The 15,313-nt window shown below is 52.9% G+C and overlaps 1 protein-coding gene across 1 annotated transcript; it reads right to left on the bottom strand.

The window, feature by feature from the left end:
* Positions 1-204: 204 nt before the first annotated feature.
* NLRP5 (NLR family pyrin domain containing 5) lies at positions 205-14,514 on the bottom strand. Its single transcript, XM_061140370.1, has 11 exons — positions 14,208-14,514; positions 11,849-11,926; positions 9,324-10,932; positions 7,418-7,585; positions 6,075-6,242; positions 4,746-4,916; positions 4,192-4,362; positions 2,959-3,129; positions 2,608-2,775; positions 860-1,030; positions 205-337 (listed from the first exon to the last, which is right to left on the bottom strand). The coding sequence occupies exons 1-11, from the start codon at positions 14,494-14,496 to the stop codon at positions 205-207; spliced, it is 3,297 nt and encodes a 1,098-aa protein (XP_060996353.1). The 5' UTR covers positions 14,497-14,514.
* Between the last annotated feature and the right edge of the window lie 799 nt (positions 14,515-15,313).

Raw genomic sequence — 15,313 nt, 5'->3', positions numbered from 1 at the left:
ATTCAGTCCTCCCCGTGTGTTCAGGTAGGGCACACGCTTCACAGATAGCTGAGGTCCCAGGACGTCAGAGGCAGACACCAACAACCGGGCTGAAGTGGATACTCGGGAACCACCACCAGTGAGGCTTTGTGAGGCTCAGGAGTCGTCACCCGTCTCCTGAAGGGTCCCCAGCAGAGCGGGGGTGGGCGGAGGGTCCTCCCGGCTTCAGGATCTCCACCAGCGCCGGTCCTCCTCCTCCTCTGAGTACCAGGCGTCACTGATAACCACGTGGGGCTTTAGTCTCTGCACCTGCTCCAGCAGCCTTCTTACTCGGGCCGGGTACTGCTCTTTCCACAGCCTGGGGAGGGGGCAGAAAGGGGCCTCCTTACTCTGGGAATTTGCTTCTGACGCCTCTCCCTTCCTCAGCACTGCTGGACACCACCCCGCCCAAGGGTCTGAAACCTCTTGCACTGTTGCGGACAGAAAGTGCCTCCCCCCAGAATAAAATTCAGCCCCCACCCTGTTTAAAAAAAACCAAATTCTGTATCTTTTCGGGCTTCCAAGGTGGCTCAGATGGTAAAGAATCTGCCTGCAACGTAGGAGACCCGAGTTCCATCCCTGGGTCAGGAAGATCCCCGGAGAAGGGACTAACAACCCACTCCAGTGTTCTTGCCTAGAAAATCCTCATGGACAGAGGAGCCTGGCAGGCTACAGTCCATGGGCTCACAATAGAGTCAGACACGACTTAGCAACCAGACTACCACCAAGACCACAAGTGGGATGGCCAGACCCTGCAGCAATTCTCCTTTTGGTTTTTTTGGAAGATAACAAACATTTCGTCTGTATGTTTGCATTTCAGAAGCCATCTCTGGGGACTCACCCGATGGTCTGTAGCTTAGATGTGGGATGCATGAAGGCCGAACACAGCATTGTCATTCCTCTGAGACTGAGGTCGTTGTGCATCAGGTTCAGGCTGGCCAGGTGCTGGCTGCAGGTGAGGGCGGCGGAGAGGGCCTTGCAGCCTTCGGAGGTCAGTCCACACGCCTCCAACCTGCAGGGTCAGCACAGCCAAGAAAGACCCTGCCATCTGAGAGCCTCCCTCCAACCGGTATTTGACTTCCACTACAGTCTTATTTATTTATTTTAGATAGCTGTCTCTTATTTATTATCATTATTTGGGCTCCCCCTGGTGCACTCAGACGGTAAAGAATCTGCCTGCCAGTGCAGGAGACCCAGGTTCGATCCCGGGGTCGTGAAGATGCCCTGGAGAAGGGAATGGTAACCTGCTCCGGTATTCTTGCCTATACAACATTTTTAAAATTTTGTTTTAAAGAGATATCTCTTATTATTATCATCATCATTTGGCTGTGCCACACGGCATGCGGGATCTTAGTTCCCCAACAAGGGATCGAGCCCATGCCCCCCACATTGGGAGCACAGAGTCCGAACCACTGGACCCCCAGGGAATTGCCCTACTGCAATTTAAAAAGTGCCATGGAATACGATTCAGCTATAAAAGAACAAAATCTTGCCATCCGCAACAACATGGCTGGACCTGGAAGGTATCATGCGTGGTGAAGGAAGCCCGAGAAAGACAGACACTGTATGTTCCTACTTAAGTGTGGGATCTAAAAAATAAAGTGAATGAATGAAGAAAGCAGAAAGGGAGTCACGGATACAGAGAACAAACTAGTGGTTACCAGTGGGGAGGTCTTTTTTAATTGTTGAGCATTTTTTACGGGAGTATCAGTTCAGTTCAGTTCAGCCGCTCGGTAGTGTCCGACTGGTTGATTTATAATGCATTAGCTGCAGGGGTGCACCAAAGTGACTGAGTGATACCATACATAACTCCACTGTTTTTCAGATTCTTTTCCCACAGAGGCTAGTACAGAATACTGAGCAGACTTCCCCGGGCTCTGCAGTAGGCCCCTGCTGGTTATTTATTTCATACACAGTGCTTTGTGTATGTTAATCCCCACCTCCTAACTCATCCCTCTCCACCGCCCCTGGCCCTCTGCTAGCCGTTAGTTTGTCTCCTGTCCGTGAGTGTGTCTCTGTTTCACAAGTAAGCTCGCTGGACCGTTTCTCAAGACCCCACATTTAGGTGACATCATGTGGCATCTGTCCTTCTCGGCCCAACTCACTTCATTTGGTGTGACCATCTCTGGGTCCATCCACGCTGCTGCAGAAGACATTAGCTCATCCCTTTTCAGGGCTGCGTAATAGTCCACTGCAGATGCCGGCACACTGTTTTAACAAGCCTCGGGTGATTCTGATGCTTTCGAGAGTGTGGGCTCCACCCGTGTCCTCATTTGCTTTTTGATCCATCCTTCTCACTAGGCCAGCAATGCCACGGCCTGTACCCCACCACCATCTGGCGCTGTGTCCAGCAAACACTTACCTACTTAGTTCTTACCACCTCCGGACCATGTTCTCTGGCATTCGCTATCTCATTCATGCATATACAGGGGCCCAGTCGGACTGGATGCCTCGGTCTGCCCCTCTGCCGAGGCTGGGCTCTCATTCGATGGGACAGTGAACAGAAGCCGGTCTTTGTGGGAGCGACGTCATGTCTGGGCCCCCCTCCCCCTGCACGCAGCCCTCTGGGAGGTGGTCGCAGGACCGTACCCGAGTCTTGTCAGGGAGTTCTTCTGCTTCAGTCCCTCGCACAGCGCTGCAATCCCCTCGTCACCCAGGGCGTTGGCGGCCAGATCCAGGCTTCTCAGGCGCTGACTCCTCGTGATCACGTGGGACAGGCTCTTGCAGCAGGCGGCGGTGAGGCAGCACTTCACCAAACTGCGAGAAGCGGGGAGGGGGAGGGGAGGGAGAGCTGGGGAGAGCTGGAGGTGGGGGGAGGGAGAGCAAGACGGGGGCGCAGAGACGGGCCCTAGAACTAACTCGGGTGCCCTCTCTTCCGACCGTCTACAGCCTCAGGCCCCCGTACGGTAGACTCGATCTCCGACAAGCCGGGAAGCTTACTCCAGGTCCCGGAGCGGACAGGACGGCTCCATCATGACCTCGCACAGAAGGTTCATCCCGGGATCTTCCAGGGGATTCATGCTGAGGCTCAGGTGTGTCAGATGTCTGTTGCCCATGAGCGCAAAGCCGAGGAAGCCACAGCCAGCCACGTCCAGGCTGCACGCGTGTAGTCTGCGGGCACACACAGAGGACGGTCACGTGTGCGCCTCAGTGTGGCCTCGGCCTTTCGGATGGCCCCCGGGGATGGCGCTGAGGGTACGGAGGCTGGAAGGTGCCTTAGAGAAAATGTGTGTGTTCCCTAGCTCCTTGCAGGCACGAGGTGCAGTGCTGTGGGCCGTGAGTTCCACGTTTGCTGTTTAGTCGCCAAGTCGTGTCCGACTCTTGGCAACCCCATGGACTGTAGCCCACCAGGCTCCTCTGGCCATGGGATTCTCCAGGCAAGAATACTGGAGCGGGTTGCCATTTCCTCCTCCAGGGGATCTTCCCCACCCAGGGAGGAATCTCCTGCACTGGCATGCGGATTCTTTACCACTGAGTCCCCAGGGAAGCCTGAGTTCAATGTTAATGATTCAATAATATGTATTACATAAGGTGTCTGTAAACAGAAACACACAAGACAAGGTTAGGTATTGACTGAAGAAAATACAGCACAAATGAACTTTTCTCTGAAACCCAAACAGACCCACAGATGTGGTGGCCAAGGGGCAGGGGTGTTGGGGGAGGAAGGATTGGGAGTCTGGGGTCAGCAGACGTGAGCTATTACATGCAGGATGGGTAAACAACAGCGTCCTACCGCATAGCACAGGAAGCATATTCAATATCCTGTGACAAGGCGTAATGGAACAGCGTTTTGAAAAAGAATTGAGTCACTTGCGCAATTAACAGAAATTAACACAACATGCTAAATCAACTCTACTTCAGTAAAAGAAATTTTTAAAAAATGCTGTGACCAGAGGCGCCCAGGAACCTAAGCCTGTATTCTCCCAGGAGAGTCACTCATCCTGTGTTCACCCGTCCCGAACTCACGGCAACGTTACAGAACTGGACTGCTGGGAGTAAAGAGACGCGGCTGTGTTTGGGTGAATGAGGACTTCCCGCTTGAAGGAAACACAGGGGCAGAGGTGGAACGTTCCAGGGTAGGAGCTGTCGGGAGGGGGCAGGACCGTCTCCCCACTGCTCTGCGCTCGCTGTAATATAGCTGTGGACGCTCTGGGGGCCGCGGGGTGGACTCACGCCAGCTTCTGCAGACCGCAGCTGGGGAGCTTCACGGCCCGACACAGCAGGCTCATGCCTTCGCTCCCCAGTTCATCGCCCGACAGGCACAGGTGTGTCAAGCTCTGGTTCTCGATGAGAGCGGAGGCCAGGTCCTGGCAGGCGGCGGCTGTGAGCCCGCAGTTCCCCAGGCTGCGAGGAGAGAGGCCAGAAAGGAGATGACGGCTCAGCCGGTGAAGAACCCGCCTGCCAGTGCAGGAGACCCCAGAGTCGTGAGTCCCATCCCTGGGTCGGGAGGATCCCCTGGAGGAGGGCACGGCAACCCCCTCCAGTATCCTTGCCTGGAGAATCCCATGGACAGAGGAGCTTGGTGGGCTACCGTCTATGGGGTCGCAAAATAGTCGGACATGGCTTAGTGATTAAAACAGACATAAACAAACTTCCACAAAGAGCTCCCCACAGGAGGTCCTCCCTCCCCGTTCTAACCCTCAGCTTATGCATCAGCCAGCTCCCCTCCCTTCCCCACCCCAGTGACTTGGACGATCGCAAGGGAAGATAGGTCTGGTACCACTCACATCAGCTTCTGCAGGGTGCAGGGTGTGACCTTCAGGGCGTCACAGAGAGACTTCACGCCCTGGTCCGCCACCTTATTTCCCATGAGGCTGAGGGATTTCAGACTGACGGATGTAGCAAGCACTTGGGAGATCGCCCGACAAGAGGCTTGGGTTAATCCACAGTGATCCAACCTGCAGAGACAGGCAACGTGAAGTACATCCCCACCTCTCCCCAGAAGCAGCCCACCTTGCCCCCATCAGCCGCCCCGTCCCTTTGGCTGGCTCCTGGGCGCTCTCTGCTCTGGCCCGAGGGTCCCAGCATTTGCTGTGCCTCTTCGCAGCCCTGGATCTTTTCTCCGCTCACCCTCCGGGATGCCACCTCGTCCGAGTAAGTTGGTCTCACCACCTTCCCTACCATGCCTGCCCTCCTCTGCCCCGTCCTCTTGTCCCCATATTACTTTACTCACAGCAGTGATCACCAGCTGACTTTTGTACGTTTATCTGACCTATGACACTGTGTGAGTTCAGGGTGTCAGCGGGCTGACGTGATATGTTGATACTTTGCGGTGTGACTGCCAAGGTAGCATCAGCTGACATCTCTATCACGTCACACAGGATCATTTTTCTTTTTTTGGTAGGAATCATTAAGATGTATTCTTTCAGCAATTTTGGTGTTTATAATACAGGGTTGAGGGATGTCAGTCAATAAAGCTGAACAGACCTCACGTTTCTCTGTCTCAAAATACACCCAAAGCACCAAGTAGCCCTGGTTTTTAGTCCCAGCGAATCTAACTGGCAGCACACACAGCCAGGACATCACAAACGGGCAGTAACTGGCACGTCTCTGGAGTGGTGAACGACGACACTAACTGTGCACGCCCGAGTCACCGTGTGTGTGTGGGGGGCTGGGTCAGCCCCACTCTGCCCCCGACGCCCCCCTGTCCAGGCTGCCGCAGGACCCCGAGCAGGGTTCCACGTGCCGCACGCACACTGGGCTTTTAGTGGCGGCACGCGGGGTCTCGTTCCCTGACCAGGGATCGCACCTGGGCGCCCTGCATTGGAGGCGCGCAGTCTTAGCCGCTGCACCTCCAGGGAAGTCCCCGGAACTTGCTTTTTATTGTGAGATACACACGACACAAAACGTACCATCTTCACCCTTTCTCGGTGTACAGTTTGGCGGCGTTTATTACATACACACGGCTGTGCATTCATCCCCGCCAGCCATACCCAGACTCCCAAACCTTTGTCAAACCTCAGCAGCTTTCTGCGAAAGCGTATGTCAAAATAAAAAGTGAAACACTAAGGCCCTGAACCCCAGGAAGCGGAAGCCGTCCCCAGCGCCTGACTCGCCTCAGAGACTCCAGCGCGCAGTGCGGGTGCCTGAGGGCCTCACACGCCATCAGAACCTCCTCCTCTCCCAGGCTGGAGCCCGTCAGGTCCAGCTGCTTAATGTTTTGGTTGATAATCAGAGTCATCCAGAGGTGACGGAGACCAGGGGTAACCCGAGCCCCCTTAAATCTACAGAAGAGAAACGGGAACATGAGTTAAGGCGTCTGGGCGACGTTTCACTGTATCCTCATCTTTCCCTCTCACTCTTTCCCCATTTCGACTCTGTCCTTTCATTATTTGCATTTACAGTTGCTCCTCAAACAACACAGGTTTAAACCACACCAGTTCATGTGTATGTGGGTTTTTCAATAAATATCAAAACACACATGTAGACCATCGTACGTAAAACTGGTATTGAAGTGGACAGCTTATCCATACACAAGAATAAGGTGAGTGGTATTCAGTATAAAATCAATGATGTGTTTGTTTTCTTACTATTTTAGAACTTTGCTTTCAAAGAGTTACATTACTGTACAGAATGCTTTTCTCTCTTATACCCAGAGAAACAGCCTGTCGGCCAATCATTAAAGGTGAGTTTTTTTAAAATATAGCAATGTTTCCAGTATTGTAATACGATTATAACCGTAATATGGGTGCCATACAAATTTTGTAACGATTCATTCATCAGTGTCTTGGCAGGGCTACCGTGTGCTGTGGCTTAGTTGCAAAGTCATGTCTGGCTCTTTTGGGGCCCCGGGGACTGTAGCCCGCCAGGCTCCTCTGTCCATGGGGTTCTGCAGGCAAGAAGACTGGAGTGGGTTGCCATTCCCTCCTCCAGGGGATCTTTCCTACCCAGGAATCCATAAAGCAACCTTATTGATGCTTCTTCATTCTCAAGTGTGAATCATTATACCTATATTTATGGTTTTCTTTTTTACATTGTATTTTCATTTTTGATGTCCAGTGTTACACGTATGTATAGACACATATGTAGGTTATACATATGGCACCTAAAGTGTTTTGTATCACAGCACTGATGGAGGTACTGACACATGATTCATCAGACAGACAACGTAAATATGTGGTATCGATGAATACAGTGCTGAAATGAGCCGCCCTCACTCCCCCCGCCCCGCCCACTAACCAACTCCTATTCATCCTTCAAAACCCTGAGTAAATGAACCCACCTTAGTAATCCCTTCACAAGATCCTTAGTCATTCCCCACCTGTACTTTTGGGAACTTGGTTCCTACACCTTCCACAGCCCTTATTCCCTACAAATACATTCTATAGATCAGTAGGTAGGAGAGGAGAGCCACGACGCAGCCACGCAACGGGGGATGTACAGGGTCGGGAAGCCTCACATCAGGTTCTGTATTTTACAGTCTGGCTGCCGCAGCTTGGCACAGAGGGTCTTCATGGCCTCCTTGGTCAAGACGCTGCCGCTCAGGTCGAGCTGTCGTAGGTTTGGGTGCATGCTGAGCATGGAGCAGAGGTCTTGCCAGCGCTCATCGTGGGTCTTCATCTTCAGCCTATAGCAGAGAAGGAAACCAACATTTGTTCACATGGGATGGATTCTGACGTGAGCAACTGCCTCATCCGTGCCCAAGGACAGAAGTCAGGCTGTTAGGATGGGGAGGCTCTCAGAGGCTCCCAGTGGATCTGATCTCATGGTCTGGAGGAGTGTTGTCATAACCAAACTGCCTCCGGAACACTTCCATACCCACGGGGCAGACCGTCAGCTCTCAAGTAAGACCTGTGCTCGAGTTCTAGCTCCCTCTTGAACATCAAAGTGTAGCCATGATGGAAAACGGTGTGGAACTTCCCCCAAAATTAAACCTAGAACTACCATTTGTTGTTCTTGTTCAGTCGCCAAGTCATGTCTGACTCTGCGACTCCACGGACTGGAGCATGCCAGCCTTCCCCATCCTGCACTGTTTCCCAGAGTTTGCCCCCAAGTTAGTGTCCACTGAAACGGGGATGCCATCCAACCATCTCACCCTCTACCGTATGATCCAGAAATCCCACTTTGGGGGATGTATCCAAGAGAATTGGAGTCAGGATCCCAGAGAGGTATTTGTACATTATTTACGACAGTCAAGATACAGAGCAACCTAAGTGTCCATCGGTGGATAAAGAAAATGTGGTGTGTGTACCCCAGTGTTCAGAGAAGCACTGTTTACAATAGCCAGGACACGGAAGCAACCTCGGTGTCCCCCGATCGAGGTGTGGTACATACACACTCAGTGGGCTATTACTCAGCCGCAAAAAGGAATGAAACGGAGTCAGTTCCAAAGTCATAGATGAACCCAGAGCCTACCATACAGAGTGACGTAAGTCAGAACGATAAAAACAAATACCACATGTTAACACATATGTATGGAATCTAGAAAGCTGGTACTGATGCATCTATTAGCAGGGCAGGGATAGACACACAGAGCTAGAGAACACACTTGTGGACCCAGTGGGGGGCGGAGAGGCTGGGGTCAGTTCAGCGAGTAGCCTCGAAACATGGACATTACCATACGTAAAATAGATAGCTGGTGGGAATGTGCCGTGGGACGCCAGGAGCTCAGCCTGGCGCTCTGCAAAGACCAGGAGGGGTGGGATGGGGTGGGGACGGGAGGGAGGTTCAGAGGCGGGGACATGCGCCTGATGATCAGCTCTGGCTGATTCATGTGCATTATGGCAGAAACCAGTACAAAACTGTGACGCAATTGTCCTCCAATTAAAAGTACATACATAAAAAGAGAAAATGTGGTATACACACACACACAATGGAATATTATTCGGCCCTGAAAAAAGAAGGAGGCACTGCCATTGGCCATAACAGAGGCGAACTAGAGGACATTGTGCCAAGTGAAATAAGCCAGTCACGGAGAGATGTGCCCGGTCTCACTTAGATTCTAAAGCAGTCAGATTCATGGAAGCCAAGCGTGGAGCGGTGGTTGCCCGGGGCTGGGGGTGGGGAACTGGGAGATGCTGGCCTAAGGGTATGAAGTTGCAGTTATCCAGATGAATGCATTCTGGAGATCTAAAGTGTTAACACAATGATGCAGACCCAGGGGGACTGTCTTTAGGTGTTTTCACACACAAAGAAAATCGTAACTATATGAGGAGATGGGTGTGCTGACTAGCTTGATGGTGATTATTTCAGATATGTCAAAACACCAAGTCATACACCTTACATACTTGCAGTTTTGGTCAGTTATACCTCTCTTGTGTTGGAAAGAAATACAAGAACGGGAACGGCAGAGGTGGGGCACTCACCCTTGGGGAGCCCCGGGCCATGCCTCGGCAAACTCATCCTTTGGTGTCTCTCTGACATCCAGTCGAACTTTCCGTAATTGCTGGCAATGCCGGAGACAGAAGGAAGACACCGTTAAGTCCATCGGCCGGTTCAACTGCAGCCACACTTCTCGGAAGCCGTTTGAGGCCAGGCGAACAAACTCGCCGTCCTGTGTCTCGAAAAGGCAGTAGAAGGCCTCGAGCAAGTCCGGGGCGGCGGCGGCAGCGGGATGCTGACCCAGCAGGCAGATCCAGTGCAGAAGTTGCTGCTTAGCCACAGGGGCGACGGGACAGCCCAGGAGGGTTTCCAGGGCCCGCGTCGCCTCCCTGCTCACGAGGCCAAACAGGAACCTCTTCATCTGGACCAGGTGGGCTTTGAGGTCGACTTGCCTGAGCTCCGTCAGGCTCTTGGTGCTCTGTGGGAACAGAGGGCAGCCCTCCCCGTCTCCCTCGACGCCTCGCAGGACGTAGAACAAGGCTGCAAAGAACTCCTGGAGGCGGAGGTGGGAGAACGCATAGCCCCTTCTGCAGCGGTCATCGGGGAGAAGGATGCTCGCCTGCTGCAGGGCGGAGAGCTCGGGCCCCTGCAGCCCGTGGACGCCCAGGTCGTCGGCGTCAAACACGAACCTCGCGTTCCACACGCCGTCCGCGGCCAGCCGGCACAAGCCCTTCAGGGCAATGCATTCTTCCTGGCTCAGCGCGCGCCGGCCGGCGTCTTTGGGAGCCAGCCGATGGAACACGAAGGTGGCGTACAAGCCCGTGAGGGTCTGGCTGGAGGTGGGAAGGCCTTGCCTTGGCTCCCCCTGCAGCTCGAGGGCCTCCCGGATCAGGGCGCACACCACGGGTACCTGATGCTGGTCAAGCACCTCCTGGAGGTCTGCCCCCACGTGCCATGCTCGAATCTTCCGACGGCCGTGCTTCCCACCGCGGAGCAGCAACCGCATCCTGTGTTCCACTGGGGGGCCCCCGACCCACAGGTAACGGGGAGACCGGAGCAGGGCTTGGAGCCTCTGGACGCCTGCGTCCCTGATGGTGAGGAGGAGGGCGCACTCGGGGAGCAGGACTTTCTTCAGCAGGCTGTGCGCCAGGACGGCCGCGGGCTGCCTCTCTGCCCAGTCGGCTGACAGGCTGGAGTCCTGGTCTCCGAAGGCGAGCTCCAGCTCCTCGAGTCCGTCCACCACGATCAAGAGCCTTTCGGGCTGGGACAGGACCTTCTCCACCGGCACCGGGGCGTCCGGCCACTCCCTGGAGATGAGCTCCGCGAAGCTGGTCTCCCTGGACCCCTGGAGGTCTCTGGCACGGAGAAGGAAGACGTAGGAGAACAAGTCCTGATAGAGGTCGCCTTGAGCCCAGAACAGCAGGAGCCTCCGGGCCAGCGTGGACTTCCCGACCCCCGGGGGTCCATGCAGAACCACAGTGAGAGGCCGGAAGCCCCCCCTGGGGTCTGGGTTAAATGCTCCCGACAGCGCGAGCGGGTCCAGACACTCGGAGGCAAATTCTTCAAAGCGCTGGGGTGTGTCCAGCCTGGTGGAGAATGTCGTCATCACGTGGATCCGGTAGTCCCGGGAGTCCTGTGGGTCCCCTCTGGGGCCTGTGTGGGACCGAAGAGAGGGGAAGAATGGGACTCGGTGTGAAGAGAGGGTTTTATCGAGAAACAAGCAAAGATGTAAAACAAAGACCGCAGACCTAGTGGATGCGAAGACAGCCAGCCTGCCTCTGGGGCGCTTTCGTTTCTTCCTAGCAATGTGCATATAAGGATCTCTGTCCCTAAGATCACTTCCTCAGAGCAGACGGATGTCCTGGGAAATAGATCTGTGTCCCTTTAACTGAACCTCTCTTTCCCGCACTTCACACCTGAGGCTTTACCTGTTTCTCTGTCTCCCCACTATAGACTGTGCCAGAGGCTTTGCTGCTTGCTACTGTATCTTCGGGGTAAAGAATCTGCCTACAATGCAGAAGATGCAGGAGATGAGGGTTCAATCACTGGGTGGGGAAGATCCCCTGGAGGAGGAAATGGCAACCCACTCCAGTATTCTTGCCTGGAGAATCCCCATGGACTGAGGAGCCTGGCGGGCTATAGTCCTTGTTGCCATTTCCTCCTCCAGGGGATCTTCCTGATCCCGGGATCAGATCTGGGTTTCCTGCATTGCCAGGTAGATTCTTTACTACTGAACCACCTGGGAAGCCCCACTAATACCTTAGTTATCACTACCAGGACTTCCCAGGTGATCCAGTGGTTAAGACTTCACCTTCTAATTCAGGGGTTGTGGGTTTGATCCCTGGTCAGGGACCTAAAATCTCACATACCTCAGGGCCAAAAAACAAAAACAAAAAAAATATAAAGCAGAAGCAATATTGCAACAAATTCAATACAGACTTTAAAAATGGTCCACATCAAAAAAAAATTTTCCCACAATCACATCCTTGAATATAAATGTTAAGAGCAGCATAATTCACACACATCCATTTTTCCACCACTTCTTCTCTCCCCGCGACCCCCAACTAACCTGGCACTTCTTTCACGCTTGGACCTTGGGCAGTCTTTGCTGGTGCAGAATCTTCTGATATTTCAGCCAGTAGATACTCTGCAATCAAGGACAGGTGAGACAGTGTCTCAATAATGTCACGGCAGCTACCCTCATCAGGGGTGAAAGCATCCCCAGCCCCAAAATACTGAAGGGAACCCACACATCTCAGTTCATTCCCCGATTCGTCTGCAGCAAGGGAAATGGAGACACAGGGCCCGTGACAGTCTCAACACGGCGGCTCGGGTGGGGTACTGATCAGTCAACATCCACTCTTATTTTGATTTTGTAACCCTCATTTCCTACAGTGACAGATTTTATTATCCTGGGCTCCAAAATCACTGCAGACAGTTACTGCAGCCATGAAATTAAAAGACACTTGCTCCCTGGAAGGAAAGCTATGACAAACCTAGACAGCACATTAAAAAGCAGAGATTTCACTTTGCTGACAGAGGTCCTTACAGTCAGAGCTATGGTTTTTCCCAGTAGTCATGTGTGGATGTGAGAGCTGGACCATAAAGAAGGTTGAGCGCCGAAGAATTGATGCTTCAAATGGTGGTGCTGAAGAAGACTCTTGAGAGGCCCCTGGGCTGCAAGGAGATCAAACCAGCCCATCCTAAAGGAAATCAGTCCTGGGTGTTCATTGGAAGGACTGATGCTGAAGCTGAAACTCCAATACTTTGGCCACCTGATGCAAAGAGCTGACTCAATGGAAAAGACCCTGAGGCTGGGGAAAATTGAAGGCAGGAGGAGAAGGAGACGACAGAGGATGAGATGGTTGGATGGCATCACTGACTCAGTGGACATGAGTCTAACCAAGCTCCCGGAGTTGGTGACGGACAGGGAGGCCTGGCACGCTGCAGTCCATGGGGTCGCAAAGTCAGACATGGCTGAGTAACTGAACAACAACAACAATTTCCTGTGAATACTACTAATATGTTTTCCACCCAGGGATTTTTCTTGAGGCTCATAAGGAAGAACTTCCATTCAAGCCCTTTACAGCCACAACGGATGAGCTACATCTAGGCGTGTACTACCTGTAAGTCTTTAGAGCCAATTTGGATGCTCACACTTGGGACTCTTAAGTTTTTGTCCACAGTTGAAGGAGAGAATTCCTCCTGATAAAGGAGAGCTAATTTTGTTTCTCTACGCCTTCTCCTAAATACCTTAAGATAACCACAGAATTTTGGTTAGAATATGGATATGCTAGAATCCACATGCTGGAATATGGGTACCAACATTACGAGGGAGGGCACTCCTTAGAGAAGTTCCTTGAACCTTAGTCTCTAAATCTAAGGCAAGAAATAAGGGAGACACCCATTCCAAAGCTGTTACTGTTCTTAAAAAAACAAAAACAAAACAAATGCCTCAGACCTAGGGACACACACAGACTGAAAGTGAAGGGCTGGAAAAAGATATTCCATGCAAACGGACGTCAAAAGAAGCAGGAGTAGCAATACTCATATTAGATAGAACAGACTTTAACATAAGGCACTCCCCAGGTGGTGCTAGTGGTAAAGAATCCGCTTGCCAATGCAGATGACATGAGAGACTTGGGCTTGATCCCTGGGTCAGCAAGAGCCCCTGGAGGAGGAAACGGCAACCCTCTCCAATATTCTTGTCTGGAAAACTCCAGGAAGATGGACAGAGGAGCCTGGCAGGCTACAGTCCATGGGGTTGCAAAGAGTCAGACACGACTGAGTACATACACAACACGAGAGACAAGGAAGGCCAGACATAATGACTGAGGGATCTGTCCAAGAAGAAGATGTAACAATAAAGATACATGCAGCCAGCATAGCAGCACCTCAATGCATGAGGCAAATGCTAGCAACTATTAGAGGGGAAATGGACAGCAACAAGATAGCAGTGGGGGACTTCCGTACCCCACTCACTCCGAAGGACAGATCTTCCAGACAGAAAATTAGTAAGGAAAAACAAGATGAAGATTCACTTTCTTATTGGACCTTGGCAACAGCACGTATAAGCAGCACGATTACTGTTCCCCAGATGTAGAGAAGGAGAGAATTGGCCAGAAGTCACGCGTGTCGGGGGCACCAGAGCTCTGGCTTGGCACTTCTGGCTCCACATCCTGTCTGCTGCCTTTAACCCACTGGGCAGATCTGTCTTCTCTTTCATTGTTTCACGGGCTGGAGATGACTCGGGTTTCCAGCGAGGCAGGCTGAGCAGTGAGTGAGTTCTAGTTCAGAGTCCTGCGGTAGAGATGGACTGCCCCCGCCACCCCTGAGGGACCAACGGTACCTTCCCCATCCCCTGGGAACTTGAGGTCACCCCCCATCCCGTTTCCCCTACCCCCGAGGTCTGCCCCGATCTCACTCACTTTTCATCTCGTCCCTTGCCATCTCAGACAGTGCCAACAGGCTCATCTTTTCAAAGACGTCGATGGATGTCTTCCAGGCGAGAGAGGCTCTGCAATGCTCATGCATGAGGGAGGCGAGGGACTCCGCATCGGCCCTGTCCACCTGGGCCAGCGGCAGGGACCACGCTGCCGGTTCTGACGCGTGCTCCTTCAGGAGGGCCTTAAACGTCTGGAACTCCTCTTTGCCCAGCTGCTCAAAACACCACTGCAGTCCGTAATTGGAGAAGGGGGCTATTTTGGCTTCTCTCATCTTGATGCAAGGCTGAGAGCTCAGGTAGAATGGAAAAGTAGTCTTTGGTAAACAAAGCCAATGGGACCTGTTAGAAGAGTGAAGAGTTAGTTGCTCAGATGTGTGTGACTGTTTGCGACCCCAAGGACTATGGCCCACCAGGCTCCTCTGTCCATGGGAGTCTCCAGGTGGGAATACTGGAGTGGGCTGCTGTTTCCGCCTCCAGGGCATCTTTCCGACCCAGGGATTGAACCCAGGTCTCCTGCACTGCAGGCAGATTCTTCACCTGCTGAGCCCTCGGGGAAGTCATAGAATAAGATTGCAAACACTTGCCAGTGAGTGATGCTGGCTAACAGGCTAGGCTAGGCGGAACTGACATATAGGTTCCCGTCACTTACTGGAAATCAGTCACAGGCTTTTCAGATCAGTTGTTTCTGGCTGCGCTTGCTAACGTAACCTCCAGCTGCACACAGTAAAGACTTTTGGCATAAAGGTATTCCGAGGACTTCCCTGGGAGTACAGTGGCTAAGCGTCCGCCTGCCAATGCCGGGGACGTGGGATCGATCCCGGGAGGGTCCCCCATGCCGAGGGCAGCTGAGCCCATGCGGCAGAGCTCCGGGGCCCGGGAGCCTCAGCTCCTGATGCTTGAGGGCCCTGAGCCCCTGCTCTGCAGCGGGAGACTAGCCTCCACTAGGAGCCCTCGGGCAGCAACTGGAGAAACGTGTTCTCTACGTTTGCGTTCTCTCTCTCTGCGTTCATTTTGTTTAGGAGATGAGTTCATTTGCTGCACGGGGTCTTGAGTGATCCCACGGAAGCTGTTAGGATTACAGGGCCTGAA

The sequence above is a fragment of the Dama dama genome, chromosome 4 (assembly GCF_033118175.1).
Source record: "Dama dama isolate Ldn47 chromosome 4, ASM3311817v1, whole genome shotgun sequence".
NCBI classification, from domain to species: domain Eukaryota; kingdom Metazoa; phylum Chordata; class Mammalia; order Artiodactyla; family Cervidae; genus Dama; species Dama dama.
This window is presented reverse-complemented; position numbering and strand designations above follow the sequence as displayed.